General features: G+C 41.2%; 1 protein-coding gene across 1 annotated transcript; it reads right to left on the bottom strand.

Moving 5' to 3' along the window:
* Positions 1-10,088: 10,088 nt before the first annotated feature.
* LOC148537933 (52 kDa repressor of the inhibitor of the protein kinase-like) lies at positions 10,089-12,587 on the bottom strand. The gene has a single exon (XM_088459581.1). It carries the CDS (start codon positions 12,585-12,587, stop codon positions 10,089-10,091), a length of 2,499 nt encoding a protein of 832 aa, XP_088315707.1.
* Between the last annotated feature and the right edge of the window lie 3,867 nt (positions 12,588-16,454).

Genomic DNA, 16,454 nt, shown 5'->3' on the forward strand with positions numbered 1-16,454 from the left:
TACTAGCATGCTGTGACATTAACTGTTGGAGAGTATTCTGGTAATCACTCTTTAGGAGTACTATTTGAATTACTACATAATTTATCTATAGACAGACTTCTTCTGTCTAGTGTGAGAATTTAAGCAGTAAAGGCTTGGGTTTATTCCTGGATGGGAGACCTCCTGAGAATCTAGGTGTAGTTCCCTATATGAGTTCTTAGAGTGTCACATTCCTATGTCTATATTTTGATACCTGTGCTTCCTGCACTGTTATTACTTTAAGAGCAAAGTCCAGGCGGCAGCCGAGTACCTACGAACAAGTGTGTGTTCCAGGAAAGGGGGTTGTTATTGGTGAAGGGCACTTTGTTTAGGTTTTTACAGTGCAGGAGTTCATCAGGTAAGATGACAGAATTTAATTTGCTGGCCCATTTGCAGAATACTGGGGAATTTTGTGTTTTTTTATTGCCAATATTGCTAACTTGCAAGGAGATGTCCAAAATTAACACTCTCTTTCTATGTTTTATTTGGCACCAAATAATTGTTTTCATAGGTCTTTTCAACTTAGGTCAAATGGGGGAATTAATCTACCTAATGTGAAGATCTACAAGCAGTCAGCTGCATTAAAATAACTCAGAGACTGGTTCCACTGAAACATATTCCCACACCTCTCTGGAATTACTTTTCTAACAATTGGGTAATTTTTGGAAAAAATGGCTAAAAATTAATTTACATTCCAGTAATCAATTGAGACTTTCCCAAGTGACCCCATTTAATTAACATTCTTGCAGGCTCAATACTGGGTATAAATATCTTTAGCTATTTTAACAACATTATTCAATTTCAAGAAGTAGACACTGTACAAATTACAGATTAATAAGATGATCTATTATTGCAAGGTTTCTATAGTAACCACTGTTACTTGATATTCTTAGTTTCTCATTGATGAATGATACAAGAATTAAACTCATCATTCCTTGCTACTCATGCCAGTCATTACAAGGCTGTAATGTTTTAGTAAAGTACCCTTGGGATAAGCAGCAATATAGCATTCTAATCCATTCTTTGGTAAAATGACACCTTATTCTTTGGGAAGGTTTTAATTGGAAAAGTAGATTATTCGATGGTTAGGGGTTATTAAAAATTAATTATTACTTTAGGATGGTCTTTGCAGAGACTTCTAATTACCAACTGTACTTCTAATCCCTTGATCTAAATTTAATGATTATTATTCAAATCACTATTCATAGTTTAAAAAATGTCAGTTTCCTCAAAATGTCACAGTCTTCTCTATACAAATAGAGAATATCACATGGTCTCTTACCTGCTTTCTATTGTGCAGTCACTGAAATTCCTGTACACCTGTCTAAAATTGTAAAATTACAATGCATATTATATAGAAACAGTCTCCTGCATTTCCTAAGAATACACCATATACAGTAGGTTCATACCGATTGCAAAACTTTTAGAGGCAAATTTATTCAATATCTGCATTTATAATGCAGATTTGATAAATATTTTACACCTAAATTCGCTAAGTGAAATGTATATTTTCACACAAACTTACCAAAACGCTATTGCTGGGAGACAGCCGCCGATAATAGCCCATACTGGCAAAGAGCTGGAAGCAGCATGATAGCTGAAGTTATCACTCTGCTTCCTGGTTCTGTCAGCACAGTGGGTGTCAGTGGGAGGTGATGGAGAGAGATAATTGGTTTGTCTGTCTGTTGGTGATATCCACTATTAGTTCAGAACACCAATTATTTTTTCTGTTGTGCATGCTGGAAAATTTCTTATGCTCAATAGAGGTAGGTAATGGGTGCTTATGTATGACTGCCTTAAGTTATTTGTATCAATCAAACCCATAATGTTTTCTATTAAAAATTGCCACTGATACAAATTCATGTAGGCAGCACAGACAGTGTAATGGTTAGCATTACTGCCTCACAGCACTGAGGTCATGGGTTTGATTCCCACCATGTCCCTACCTGTGCAGAGTTTATATATTCTCCCTGTGCTTGCGTGGGTTTCCTCCGGGTACTCCGGTTTCCTCCCACACTCCAAAAATATACTGGTAGGTTAATTGGCTCCCAACACAAAGTAACCCCAGTGTGTATGTGTGTGCGCATGTGATAGGGAATATAGAGTGTAAGCTCCACTGGGGCAGGGACTGATGTGAATGGCCAAATATTCTCTGTAAAAGCGCTGCGGAATATGTGTGAGCTATATAAATAACTGGTAATAAATAATAAATAAATGTAAGAAAGGTATCCAATCCAGTGGTAAGGAGTGCTACAGCTAAGCCACCCTTACTATAATGTACTTCCTCCTACAGATAGTACTTGGTATAAAAAGATCAATGTTAAACATTTTGTGTTGACCTTAGATAGACATATTAGTTTTGTCTAAGGAACCTTTTTAATTCAAAAGTGAATAAACCTAGTTTTTCTAACCTCTTTTAATATATAACCCTTCCAAACTATTAATTTATGAGGTTGCTGGTCTCTCCAATTAACCTATGTTTTTCTTACACTGAAGACCCCAAGTTGGGCCCCATATTCGAAATGTGGCCTAATTAGTCTCTCATACAATGGTAATACTGTAATAAAGTATAACTATCTGCACTGTCCCTAGAAGATCTTTATTTATCAGCTCTCTATAAGGAATAATAAAGCATCACCACTTGAGACACTGGAATAGAGACTGAAGAGATTGTGGCAAGGGAGTGGACACTGGGGAGAGGATGCGGGGAGAGAGCAGACACTAGGCAGAAGATGCAGGGAGGGAGCGGACACTGGGAAGAGGATGTGTGGAGAGAGAAGACACTGAGTAGAGGGTGCGGGCTGGAAGAGGGCACTTGGCAGAGAATGCAGAGAGGGAGCAAGCACCTGGCAGAGGATGCAGGGAGGGATCATGGAAAGGAACATGAATAACGGGGAGAGGATGCAGAGGGGGAACTCCAGAGAAGTGGGAGAAGTAACTCACTATCTTCTGTCTCCACAGAAAGAGCAGCTTTTTGAAAATGATAATAACAGTAAATAAAGGAGACATGATGAATGCCTCAGATATTTATATTTAATTCACAGCGAGTTCAAACCATAATTATCACCACACACATTTTTATCATCATGCATAAGCCCCTTAAAGTGATATACATATGGCAAAGGATAGGACAGTGGCCAAAAGGCTGTAGGTGTGTACTTACTGTATACAGTATATTTGGTGACTATTTTTATGGGTGTAACATTTTAATATAATGCTTTATAGAATGCAAATGTGTAAATTTTTAGTATCACAGTTAAGTGTGCTTTTAAAAGTTTACATGCAATGGATGTGTGTGCTGTACTTAAACATTCAGAAAAATAGTACTATATACACTGTGATAGAAACACTGGTAAAGTGGTCAATGGCAGGTACATCTTGTCCTAGGTTTTTGGCCTATGTGTTCTCAAAACCCCCAGGAGAAGTCTGTTTTGTAAGCAGACCAGTGTATCAGCTTTTGGAAAATCCGGTTTGTATCCTGGGGTGTGGATGTGAGGAGAGGGAGGGCTCCATCCTCCAGGTTTTGGGCCTTTCAGCCTGGTAACAGGCTCATTAGGGCTTGCAGCTGGAGATGGCTAATATAAGCATGGTTTGTCTGTGGCTGAATGTCTCACACCTGGGAGAGCAGGCAGACTAGGCTGTTCAGAGACACTTGGTGATAATCCTTGTAAGTACTGTGCACGTGTTTTGTTGATGGTGAGGGCAATAGGCCCTACCATTATTATAGAGAGGGAATCTTATGTGTTGCTAGTGCCCAGCTGGGCTAGGACTTATGTTTTATTTATATTTTTATTTATTGGGCACAATAAACACTGGGCCGACCAGTTTGTACGAGAACCCCTGACTTGTATCCTGTTTCTCCGGCTGCTGTGTGTGTAAAGTGGGAGTCCATCTACCCCAGGAGAGGTACCCCTATCCCAACTGTGCTACAACACATAACTCATGCAAAAACTGTAGTAAGCTTTGAATGTTAACTTAGCATAGGTTCTTAACAAGAGTTGTATACTATGCCGATGTTTTCACAGGTGAGCGTTATCTGTGCATACATCTGAGTCTCGCTGTACATGCAGTGGCAGCATTAGTGTATAACTCTGAATTAGGCCCATAGATCATCATTGAAATACCTACACAACATACCATTGATAAGTATTACAATAAAGAGGTGGATATAGGAGTGGCTGTGTCTATTGATGGTGGTCCATCTGTGACTTTATGCAAATGCCACAACAAAGTCCTTTCCTGGTGTAGATACATGTGTCCAAATCTACAATGATTGAGATGTGCACTGTCAATATCCATAGGTGCTAAAATACTGATTTGCACATATTTAAATGCACCATCAAAACTTGCACCAGTCCTATGGAAGGTGCAGTTTCTCAGTCCATGTATAACCTCCTATGTGAACGGTTGAGCATCTGTGTATGCAACCATTTTCACTGATATGCCCATGACACTCCTATAACACACCCATAAGATGACCTTCTCCATGTGTGTGCTCGTAGTAACCGCCAAGGAACCTGCATAACTTCTCCAAGATATTTCTGATCCTTAAAAATGGACCAACAATACCATTTTATCCCGTTTCAATTTTATCATTATGAAATCACATTTTATACTGTAAAACAACTAATATTCACAAATGCTGCTTTATTTATGATCCATGGCACTTCCAATAAAGTCGCTGGTCCTTGCAGAGTGAACAGCCAAAAGAAGGGGAACTTCTCAGTGCTGATGATCTGAGGCAGGAAACTGGAAAAGGTGGGTGTGAAGGGGATGTGTGATAAAGTGTAATGTAATAAGAGGAAATGTTGAGACCTGAATAAACTGGAACTGTGTAATTTGGAATGTAGACTGGGCAAGATTTATCTAAGCTTGGAAAGAGATAAAGTTGGGAGTGATAAAGTACCAGCCAACCAGCTTATAAATGTCAGTTAGCAGATGATTGGTTGCTACTTTATCTCTCTCCAATGAATCTCTCTCCAAGCTTTGATAAATCTCCCCCATTAAATTGAAAGTATAATATGGTCTGCTTACTATATATAAATTATCTCTATAACATAAAGAAGAGTACCACATTTTTGTTACAGTTTGAAAATAATACATTTTTACAAATTGATTATTTTTAAATTACTCAATAAAGATGTTGCATTACCATACACAGTATATATTGCTATCATCTTCAGGGTTGTGTTGTTAAGCACACAGGCCCTCATTCAGAGGCAATTGCAAGAAGCGATCGCTCTCTCTGAATAAGGGCGGCTGCTTACTTTTTTTTAGTGCAGCCTCCTGGTCACTAGCTAAGCTGTGGGTTACCACCCACACCTTAGCGACCGACCAAGTTGATGGTCACGATGGTGAACACCATTGCCACCATCGGGGCTTGCGACGAGACCCTAAGGTTGAGCAGGAAGCTCCCCACTGACATCATTGATGATGTCATTGCGGCCGCCCACAAAACGGTAGGCATTCCTTAAGGAACGCCTCCATTTTTGAAACCACCCCTGGCCCGCCTACAAAACGGGGCGAGCTGTCGATCAGCATCGACAACCGCCCATTTTGTAGAGAGCTCCGGAGTGAGAGAGTTTCTCTCTCACTCCGGGGCTTGCGCATGTGCAGTGCGGCTGCTGTACATGCGCAGGGCTAACCATCGACCCGGTTGTGAGCGCATCAGTGCTTGCGACTGGGTCTGAATGACACCCACAGTTCTAAACAATATTAGTTAATTAAAAACTTTAATTTCCCATCAGGATTGCATTAAGAGAGGAGGTGACTCATTTGCAATCTCCGGGTACACCCCCTGTTGCTGGCACATGCACATAGTAGACTCTGGCACTGTCCGAGAGTCTATTGGTCATGCACTACTCTCCGTGAACATGGCATTCCAACTATATTCCCGTTGATCGCTTTACTGCGCATGTACAGATCTTTTAAAAAATTACATCCACAACATTTTCCCTGTGATTTCTGTGGTACCAATGGACAGGTAAGTATTGTCTGTGGGTTCACCCACACATTCAAGCTTGTGCTGTTAGATTAAGTGATGTGGGGGACCAAAGATCCATTTCTGTATTCAGCACTCTTAATTTCAATATTATGCACAAGCAATAAAAAGTTATACATTTTAAGCTACTTGCCCTCTTAAACATGGATGATACTCACAGTAGAGGTGATTCCATCCTGGCTGCTGGCAGGCAGACATTTCTGCAGGGCTGTGGCTGCTCATTTTAAAAAAAGGTCAGTGGGGTTTTCAGGTTTTTTTTGTATAATATACATATGAGAAAACAAATTCCTCACTATTATATTTTATATTCACCAACTTATAACAACTGTTTCTGAGTAGAAATATTTTCCAGATAATTTTCTGTAGCAAATGTGTTAATTTATTTTATAAATGATATATCAAATAAATGTAAACCAAAGATGTATAAGGGTAAACTAACAGATGTGTCTATTGCCACAGGTAGAAACCTTTAACTTTAAAGCAAGATGAAACCTGTATGTTTTGTTACTAGCTCCAATGAAGCATGCTCTCCAAAAAAAAAGCTAATTTGCAATTCTGCATTAAATAGTCTAGTTTAGAAAGAACATCAATTTACACAGTTCACAGACTTTTATGTGAAATTTATGGATTGACTGTATTTTAGTAATGGTGTCTGACATTTCAAGGGTAGCATTCTTGGTCTTATGGCACATCCATTTTTATAAAAGTAAGTAAAGTATCCATTTAGAGGAAAATAGCAGGATTTAGCATTAATCATCTTTTTATATGTAAACTGAAGAAAATATATGTTCATGACTTTCTGTAATATGCTGCAGATGTACAGTATATTATGCTGCAATACAAATGTACAGTTACTGTAGTTTAAGAACAATAATGAGGAGTGGTTATTGTATAATTTTATCCATGCTATCTAAAGTAATTATCTGTATTTTATTTATATTGTATTTTATCTATACATATGTACATTTACTGTTGTGTTTTTTGTATAAATTATGTTAACACATTGCAATACAAATGCTGTACACAATTAAAGAAAACTCTTTTTAGCATCAAGATGAGGTTATAGTAAGAAGCAGTGTTTATTATCGTTTTTTATTTCACTTTTATTTTTACTTATTATCCAAATGTAAGTTTAATAAAAATGTGGTAAATTCTATAATTTGTAAAGAAAAATCAAACCTGCATACATCTTGTCTGTTGCTGATGATTAAAGTTATTGCACATTACTATAGTGTTTCTTAAAAGAAATGTACAGCCTTACGGACTGCACTCCCATGTACATTAGATTCAAAAGAAACTGTCAGCTGGGTGATGAAACAAAGCTAATTTGATACGTATTTTGGACTTGTAGATCAAGTTCTTTATTCACTTTACTAGGAACAAAGGGTTGTCAACATCTTGAAATTGGATCACTACATGTTGGTGGCCATAATTGATCTTAGGTTTAAGTCATACAAAAGATGCAAAGAGATCCTTGTGAGCAAGTTGGCAGCTCAAGTGGCACATGACACGACAATGTCTCCTTCAATTTCTCCTGCAACTGCTGCTGTCAGGAAACTACTAAGCTTTCCCAAGAAACACACTGGTGATAAGGATGAGTTAAGTTGGCACCAGAGTGACACAACATTTTGACATCTGGTCAGGTCTAAAAGAATTCCCCCAAATTAGTGACAGCTCTACCATGACTCAATCTGATATGGTAACTATCCATAGAATGGTGGAGTATTATTTTAATGACAGTGTACACATGAGTTCGTCTGACAGTCACATTGGCTACTAAGGGAAAAAAGGCAATCTGGAGCCATGAATCAAGTCTATATGTTTTAAATTAAGCTGCCCACCCTCCAGTGTGTACACAGAAAGAGTATTTAGCACAGCAGGGAACTTTGTTAGCGGTCGGTGCAGTAGGCTACTTCCCCAAAATGTGGAAAAGATGATGTTCATGAACTACAAGTTAATTTACAAATTCATTTCCCTCTAATTATATGAATGTACAGAGACTTCTGTAATGGTGGATTTCAGGGGGGATGTGTTAATATTGTGTGATGATGAAGTTAACACTGATGAGGGTGAGGATGATAATGACATCATCTTGCCACTGTAGAGATCATGAACAACACTGTTAGCTACCTTAAGCCAATTGGTAACTTGTTTTGTGGGGGTCCTAACAGTGGCACCAAAGTGGCAGTCCTTGTCACTGAGCTGCTTGGTGTGTTAAACTGTGCATGTCCTTTTTAATATACAACATAAGCATGGGTGGGAGGGCTAAAGGAAAATTCCATCTTGCATCACATTTCTTTTGATTTTGGGCTGTGTTCCTAAATCTAGTCAACAAGTATAAAGATGTTCTGCTTATCTAATTAATCTAATTAGCGCCCAGACTGACACTTTCCTTTGGTGCCCCCTCACACATTTTCCCCATAGCTTCACACACTGACCCATAGCTTCACACATGTTGCCCCCATAGCCTCACACACACATTACCCCATAGCCTCACACACACATTGCCCCATAGCTTCATACACATGCTGCACCCATAGCCTCACACACACAACACACACACACACAAACTGGTGGAGGGGAATTAATCAGGCCACACATTTATAGATTTTTAATACATCCATATCTACGAATGCCCTTTTTCAGCAAAAGGGAGGAGTGCACCCAATCATTTTGAATTTTTTTTATGATTGAATGGTTGAATGCAGTAATGTGAAAAGATTTATCATTAAGAAAATGTGTTTATTATATATCGCAATTCCATAAGTGAAAAGGTTTTACCATGTACTGTAACTAGTAAGGAAAAAAACAAGGGAATGAAGTTGGCTGAGTTTCCATGCACACTGGGGCACTATTAGGCAGAAACTGTGTGTCTGTACAGACAGTAGCACTTATCAGACCACATGGCAGTAGTAAGTCATTGCCCAATTAAGGGTGGTGAGGTTCCCAGTACAACTAACTTGTGGAGGACTCTATCATTTAAATTTTACAAATCATACACTGCAGCAAGGTCTCCCCAATACCCCTTAAGTGTCACTGCCAGTCAGACCTTCCCATGTCATAAGAACAATTCTGAATGCCCACCAGACCCCCATTCCACCCTCCTCCACTTCACATGCCAATTTGTGGGAAGTTAACACATCATAGGACACGCTGTTGACATAGGGACCTCATCTAGAGTGTCTTACCTGCCACAGAGCATGTCCCTGGAATACTTCCACTCCTTTTGCTGTATGTGAGCCACAATTGGAACAAATGCTTGGAGACAGTGATGGATTCTGATCGGGGTAATAAGAACAATAGTCACCCCTCTCACAGTATCACCCTTCCACTACCATCCTCTAGCAGGTTGTCCCCATGTTTCAGAGATGTTCCTGTCAGCATAACTACACATGCCAGGCTGAGGTACCTTTGACCTTACTGTAATATACAGAATAAACAATTTGTGGCCACAGAGGCTCTGAGCAAATCTACTGTCAGATAATCTTCTTCACTCTACCCCATAGGGACAATGCCTGGCTGGGAGTGCCTGAACCTTGCAGCTTTGCTGAAGTGATATAATCTAAGTTATATACAGTAAACTAGACTTCCGAGCCACATGCACAAGTAGGGGCTATTCCACCAGTGGCAGATAAGCAGCCACTGATTCCCATAGTCAGCTCCAAACCTTATAAATTCTGCCACTCAGCCCCAACAGGTGCACTACTAGAGGGTACTCACTACATAACCCTTTTCCAGTCTCATCCTATCAATTACTCTGCGATGGGTCTGCGATTGCAGTCCCAATTGCATTGGCCACAGTGGCAAATGCAGGATTTTGAAAGGGGGGTTTCCAAATAATTGGTTACAGACCCAATGACAAAAACGTCTAGCCAGAACAAGCTTGCAACATACACTTTATTTTGTACTTCAAGTGTATTAATATAAATAACAATAAATAATATAAATAACAAGGCATCTGGGCATAAAGCTTGCTTATGCACAATGTGTAACAGTATGTACGAACAAAATTTAAACTACCAGTGCAATTTCAACATTTGAACTAAACGTAAAGTAATTTAACAGTACTTTAAATGTCAATATGTCCCAGTTCCATTCTACGGTTATGGAGGCCAATAAACTCTGCCAGGACATGATCTACAGCAGGAGGGGTTTTATTATGTATATGGAGCAAAGCTAAACCACTCAGACGGCTTTGTCCCATAGTGCTGCGCAGATGGGTTTTTAGAAGCTTTAGAGAACTAAAGCTGCGCTCTGCTTCACAGGTAGTGACTGGAAGTACACATAATATCTGAAGTAGGGTGTTTATATTGGGGTATGCCAGCTTACTAGCATGGCATAGAGATTCAAAAGGTGTGGAAGGGAGAATGGCTGTATCCTGAGCTTTCCAATGATTTTTCCATAGCATCAGCTCAGCATGGAATGTTCTTGGAGAAGGAAGATCATCCTCATACATATTAGTGAAATTAGCTATCATTTGGCTCTGATCTGCACTGTATGTAACAATTACAGATGGAATGATGGTCAGTGCTGTCATGGCTTTTGTCTGATGATCAGAGAAGCGAACATCAAGCTCTGTAATAAGATGGTCAAGATACGGGACAGTAATGACACGCCTGTAATAGATTTCAGGATTTTCTGCTGGCACATTGCTTCTATGGGTTTGATGACCACAGGTACGTGGGAGACTAGGTGTAACTCCTAACATTAATCCTAAATCACTGGCTTTCTTAAAGAGCATGGCATGCTCATTATCAATATCCTGTCTGATTCCTGCCATTGTAACTTTTAGAACCTCAACTGCAGAACAGGCTTTCACAATGTCATTTGCTTTAGCTTGTAGTAAGACAGTAAGTCCTTTAACAAATGACATACAGTGCTGTACTACTACTAAAGTAATGATGTGGTCAAAAGTAGTTAAAGTAAGATGCAGAGATTTGGCATCAACCACACTATCTTTGCTCCAGGATGCTGGATTTTCTGATGGTGGATTATAAATGTCCACAAAACATTTCACTATTGCAGGATACAAGTCAAGGAAGGTCTCCAGTGCATGATGCCATTCTATCCAACGGGTCCTGCACAGAGACTTCAACCTTTTTCTTGTAGCTTCTGGGCACTCACTAGAAATAGCAGCCTCAAGAGCAGTTTGGCGTTTTGGGTGAGAGTCAAAAAAAGTGTGTACTCGATCCACAGCACCAAACATATTCCTCACCATGGGAATATTAGAAGCTGCCATGATGGCTAGGTTTAAAACATGGGAGCAGCAATGAGTATAGACCACCTTTGGGTACTGACGAGATATAATTGCAGCAGCACCTTTCACCTTCCCTGCCATTGACCCTGCACCGTCATATGCCTGACCACGAAGTTTGTTCAAAGAAAGCCCGGCCATATTAATGCCTGTGACGATTTGTTGTGCAATATTTTGCCCAGTGACCCCCTCGCTGCATTCTATAAATCTTAGGAACTCCTCTCTAATTAAACCTTCTTTACTGACAAATCGAATGACAAGAGCTAGTTGTTCTTTATTGCTGATGTCAGCTGTTTCATCAGCTATGACGGTAAAGAATTCATCCACATCTGCAACTATCATCCTAGTCAGAATGTTTCCACAGATGTCTATGATTTTGTTTTGAACCCGCCAGCTAGTGTACCTTGCATTTTTGGCTGACTTACTTAGATGTTCTCTCAACTCACTGTCTCCCTCACTTCTGTAATCTAATATAGCCTTGAAGTTGCTTTTGTTAGTAGAGTCACCTGCGTCACTGTCTCTATGGCCTCTTAGAGCAATATTTTGTCGCCCACACAGAATGATGGCACTAATTATTGGTCTAAGCTTTGCTCGATTTTCTTCAAAATTCCTACCCCTTTCTGCATTTAGATAGTGGTCCACTGGCTTCTGGAGTCCCTTATAAGTGTTTTTAAACTCTGTGCCTAGTGATACAGCATTCATATGGGTTAAACTCACTTGGTGTTTATTTAATGCGCTAGCCATTTTTGTCCAGTTAGAATAATGCACAGACACAACATTTTCTGCTGCACCACTTGGCAGAGAGAAAAGAGTACAGAAAACACAAAGTCCAGCATCTAGGCATCTGGAATATGCCAGCCATTTGAATTGTGACAGATAGTCACGTTGGAACTTGCGTTGCTTTCCATACAACAGCTTCTTTGGAAATTGAAAATCTTTTGGGGGTTTATAAAAATTCTCTAGCACATTGAACTTCTCTGCATCACTGAGGGAATGAGATAGGGCAATGCTGATGTCCGGTTGAGATAGATTAAGCTGTTCCACAAGTAGAACGCTCGGTGCATTCCCTGTGTCTGCCTCATTATCTGAGCATCCTTCTGAAAGACCTGGACATTCGTCTAAGTTTATTATTGATGTGGTTATTTCAGCAGAGGATGTTCCTGCCTCACTCTCAGAGTTTCCCTCCAAAAGAACCGTGCCAGGGTGCTCGACCAAACAGCTTTCAGAAGCAGTGGAAGCCGTCACTGTAGCTTTTGAAGCTGCTTTAAAATATTTCTGGATAGCACCCTTTTGTTTACATGGCCGCTTTGACATTGTTCTTATGTCGGAAACAACTTGTGACTTTTCTATAAGATACAATTAAAGTAAAATATGTAAAAAAAAATTAAACATTATATGGTATTATCATGGATAAAAACAAAACACATCCCTACCACATACTAATGGTGCATACACACTATCAGATAAAGTGTACGATTTAAACTATAATGATCAGATCGTTATCACTCAAATAGTACACTTTAATGCCCCCTCAAACTACGCTCAATGAGCGGGCACGAATGGTCGATAACGATATCTACCATCGCCCATGCATGCAGGCCAACATGGTCGATATCGACCATGATAACCTGTTTACTATAGGGACCCACGATCAACAGTAGTGGGGGAGTTGCTGCATGTGCTGTATGCTCGATCCAGCACATGCAGAACGATCAGACAACGTTCGTCTGATCATTGTCTGAACAAGCAAAATATGTCTTCATTGCTATTCTGGGGGAATAAACAGATAACTGTACGTTTTAAGGCTCTCGTTGCTGTACTGCTATGTAATCACAGTCATAACAATCTATTGCATAACCTGAAGGTGACCAAATTGCTGTTTTATAAAATGCTGTATTAGTCCTTTTTTTTTTTTTAAAGGTCTCATTTTATCAATGTGTGTTATTAGATGCCAGTTCAGAGTGAGAAGACAAATGGATGCGCTGCCACCGTTCCCGTCTGATTGCTATGTACAGAGGGCCTGATTCAGAGCCGGACGCTATTTGCGGACGGTCGTTCTGAAAAAGGGGCCGGATATATAAATTAAGCGCTCGCTCTTTGCGGTCTGTTGACTCCTCTATGTCTGAATGAGCGAACGAAACATGCGCTCGCTATATTGAAAAAACGCCCCCTGGCTGCTCGCATCATACGTCATCTCCGCTATTTATTAGATTAATCGAGTACATCGAAAGGCGTATGAACTGCTCGCTATTCTTGTGGTAGCATTTTCCAACCGCAATCATGCGAGCAGTTCAGGCTAAAAGACAACCAAGTGACGTGGTCGATGACGCTGCTTTGTTAATTATGCACTCCCATTCAACGCCCGTTTTGACCGTTTGGCACGCCTGCGTTCAGATCTCCACTCCCCATTTTCAAGCACCTTCCCCTGTTACCACCCACAAACGCCTCACTCTGTCACTCAAATTAGCAGGCATTCGCTATTTTGCGAGCACACGATTTCCGACCGCACTGACTGGTTGGCGCATGCGCATTACGACCCATACGCATCCACAGATGTGCGAACATCGCTCGGAGCGAACGAGCGGCCGCTTACGAGCGGCTCTGAATCAGGCCCAGAGTTTACAAAAGCCTGTGCAATTTACAGGTGACAGTGTTCTGTGATGATATGCGTGCGCCCAGATCTCCCAATGTACCAGTCCCTGTTCTCCATTGTTATGCTTTATTAGACATAACTTATCCACTCATAAGGAAAGTGCTGCTGTAGTGCAGCTATAGATGGGGTTTTTTAATTTAACATTGGTATTCTCACTATATTGCCAAATTAGATTTCATAGCCTTTGTGTGTGAACCAACAGTGTCTCCCGATACATGCCAAAAAACAATTGCAACAACCAGACGTTTTAATCCATGATGTCATATATGTAAGTAACCATATGCTTTTGTGTGTTTATTGATCAGTGTCCTGGCTCCTGGCTGCTCCGCCACCCGTACCTCTCATCTCTCCCACCCCCTCCCCCCCCCCAGCAGAATAATATGGCCGCCTGGCTGCATTAAAAAAAAAAATACTGGGACTCCCAGCCCCCGTCACCCTACCTACCCTACCCCCCCCACAGCAGCAGTATAGCAGACTGGCAGTGGAATATGGCAGTGCCTACCCTACACCCCCCCAGCAATAGATGGCACCTGGCTGCAGGCACAAAAAAAAAATACTGGGACTCCCAGCCCGCCCCCCACCCCCCCACAGCAGCAGTATAGCAGACTGGCAGGGGAATATAGCAGTGCCTACCCTACACCCCCCCCCCCAGCAATAGATGGCACCTGGCTGCAGTCACAAAAAAAAATAAATACTGGGACTCCCAGCCCGCCCCCCACCCCCCCCACAGCAGCAGTATAGCAGACTGGCAGTGGAATATGGCAGTGCCGGGGGGGGGGGCGGGCGGGCGGGCGGCAGGGGCTGGGAGTCCGATATAAAAATACTCGGACTCCCAGCCCCCGCCGCCGGCCCGCCCGCAAGTTCCCCGGCGCTCCCCCGACACATACTGACAGCGTCAACAATTCGGCAGCTGGGCCACTTACATCTTACAGCCGCTGCCCGGCGCCGAACTCTACAGCTCCGGAGGCGCGGCAGTCGTCATGCGCTGAGTGATGCTCACGGTGCCTGTCTGGGAACTGGCTGGGAGGGGCTTGCGCACTGCAGCTCCCCCTACAGCCAGCCCAGGCAGTGTCACAGTCTTTCTGAAAAAAAAAAAAATGTATTAAGCAGCGCTGCTCGCCGGGTCGAACAGGGGGGGTTTCCAGGGACTCGGAAACCCCTCCTGCGTGCGCGGGTGGGCCAGTTCTCGCACACACACTGCAATGCATACGCATGTGCAATATGCAACAACCGGCTGTAGCTGTATACTCCTTGCTGTTGGCTCCTATAGCCAACCTCACTGCTTGTTTCCCTGCACAGATCATCCAGCATTGCTACACATGTACCAGCTACTGATACTGCATATCAGCAGCTTCTCTGGACATGTCAAACCCTGGTGGCTGCACTAGATCTTCCTACAATATGTTAGTAGCTTGTATCTTTTATTTTGGAGTCCCTACTGATGTGTGCGGACCCCTGTGTGATGACCCTCTGTATCCACCCTGTTGGTAATTCAGCACTGACTGCAAAGAAGCTGCTCATAGCCGAATGGAGCCAGGACCTGTCCAATAGAAGAATGTGTGGCAGGGATGGATCAAGGCATGGGCTGACAGAGGGCCTGATTCAGACCCGGATGCAAGCGGCCGTTTGCTCATACGCATTTGATTTTTGACAACCACGCATTGCGCCCGTGTATCACTGCGCATGTGCTGCCTTATCTTTGCGGTCATTTTTCTTTCGCTCATATACACAGCGAGCGGGAAGTGACCTGTGTAATTTGACTGACAGAATGGTCCGTTTATGGGTGTTGACGGGGGTGGAGATGTGATAACGTAGGCATGTCAAGGCGTATTTTGGGCGTACATTTATTTTCTGCTGCGAGCGGAAAATTTGAGCGGAAGTAGTGATACGTCACTGTGTGATCCGGTTTACATTCTGACTGCTCGTTCAGCTTGTGGTAGGGTATTGGATCTTGCAAAGACTATAGTGTCTTCGTAGCTACCTAAGCGAATCGATGTTTTTTTTTTTTTTTTCAAAGGCACAAATCCAATCACCTAATAATTGTCTCACTTGTTATAATGTTATTTGAAATGTGCCTGTTATATTTTATACCTTCCGATCACATGTTGCTTTGTTATTTGCAAATTATTTGTAATGCACAACACCACTCACCTAATAAATGTTTTTTTTAATGGTTTTTAAACACAAATCCAATCACCTACTAATTGCTTAGCTTGTGTTATTTTTAACTTACCTGTTACCTTACGGTCACATTTTTTTTTTTGGTCACCTTTGTAATGTTTTTAAGTATGTTTGATAGAGTAACTTTTACCCAGTTGTCAATGAAATTTCATACAAATTTTTTATTTTTATGTTGATTTCAATTCAAATAAAAATTCAAAACCATATTGTTTCCAGGTTTTTTTTTTTTACAAATTGCAATTTTTTTTATAAGTAAAAAAACAAATAAGAGGCTAATGCAAAAATAAATTAAATTAGAAAAACAATTCACAAGAAAGGAGATGGAGGTTTTTGGGGTGCACAAATAT

Source organism: Taudactylus pleione, unplaced genomic scaffold (assembly GCF_031769625.1).
Source record: "Taudactylus pleione unplaced genomic scaffold, aTauple2 ptg000041l, whole genome shotgun sequence".
Classification (NCBI taxonomy): Eukaryota; Metazoa; Chordata; class Amphibia; order Anura; family Myobatrachidae; genus Taudactylus; species Taudactylus pleione.

Bases quoted from the DNA above. Each gene is read 5' to 3' on its own strand.
- LOC148537933 (XM_088459581.1), bottom strand. From the start codon at position 12,587: ATGTCAAAGCGGCCATGTAAACAAAAGGGTGCTATCCAGAAATATTTT.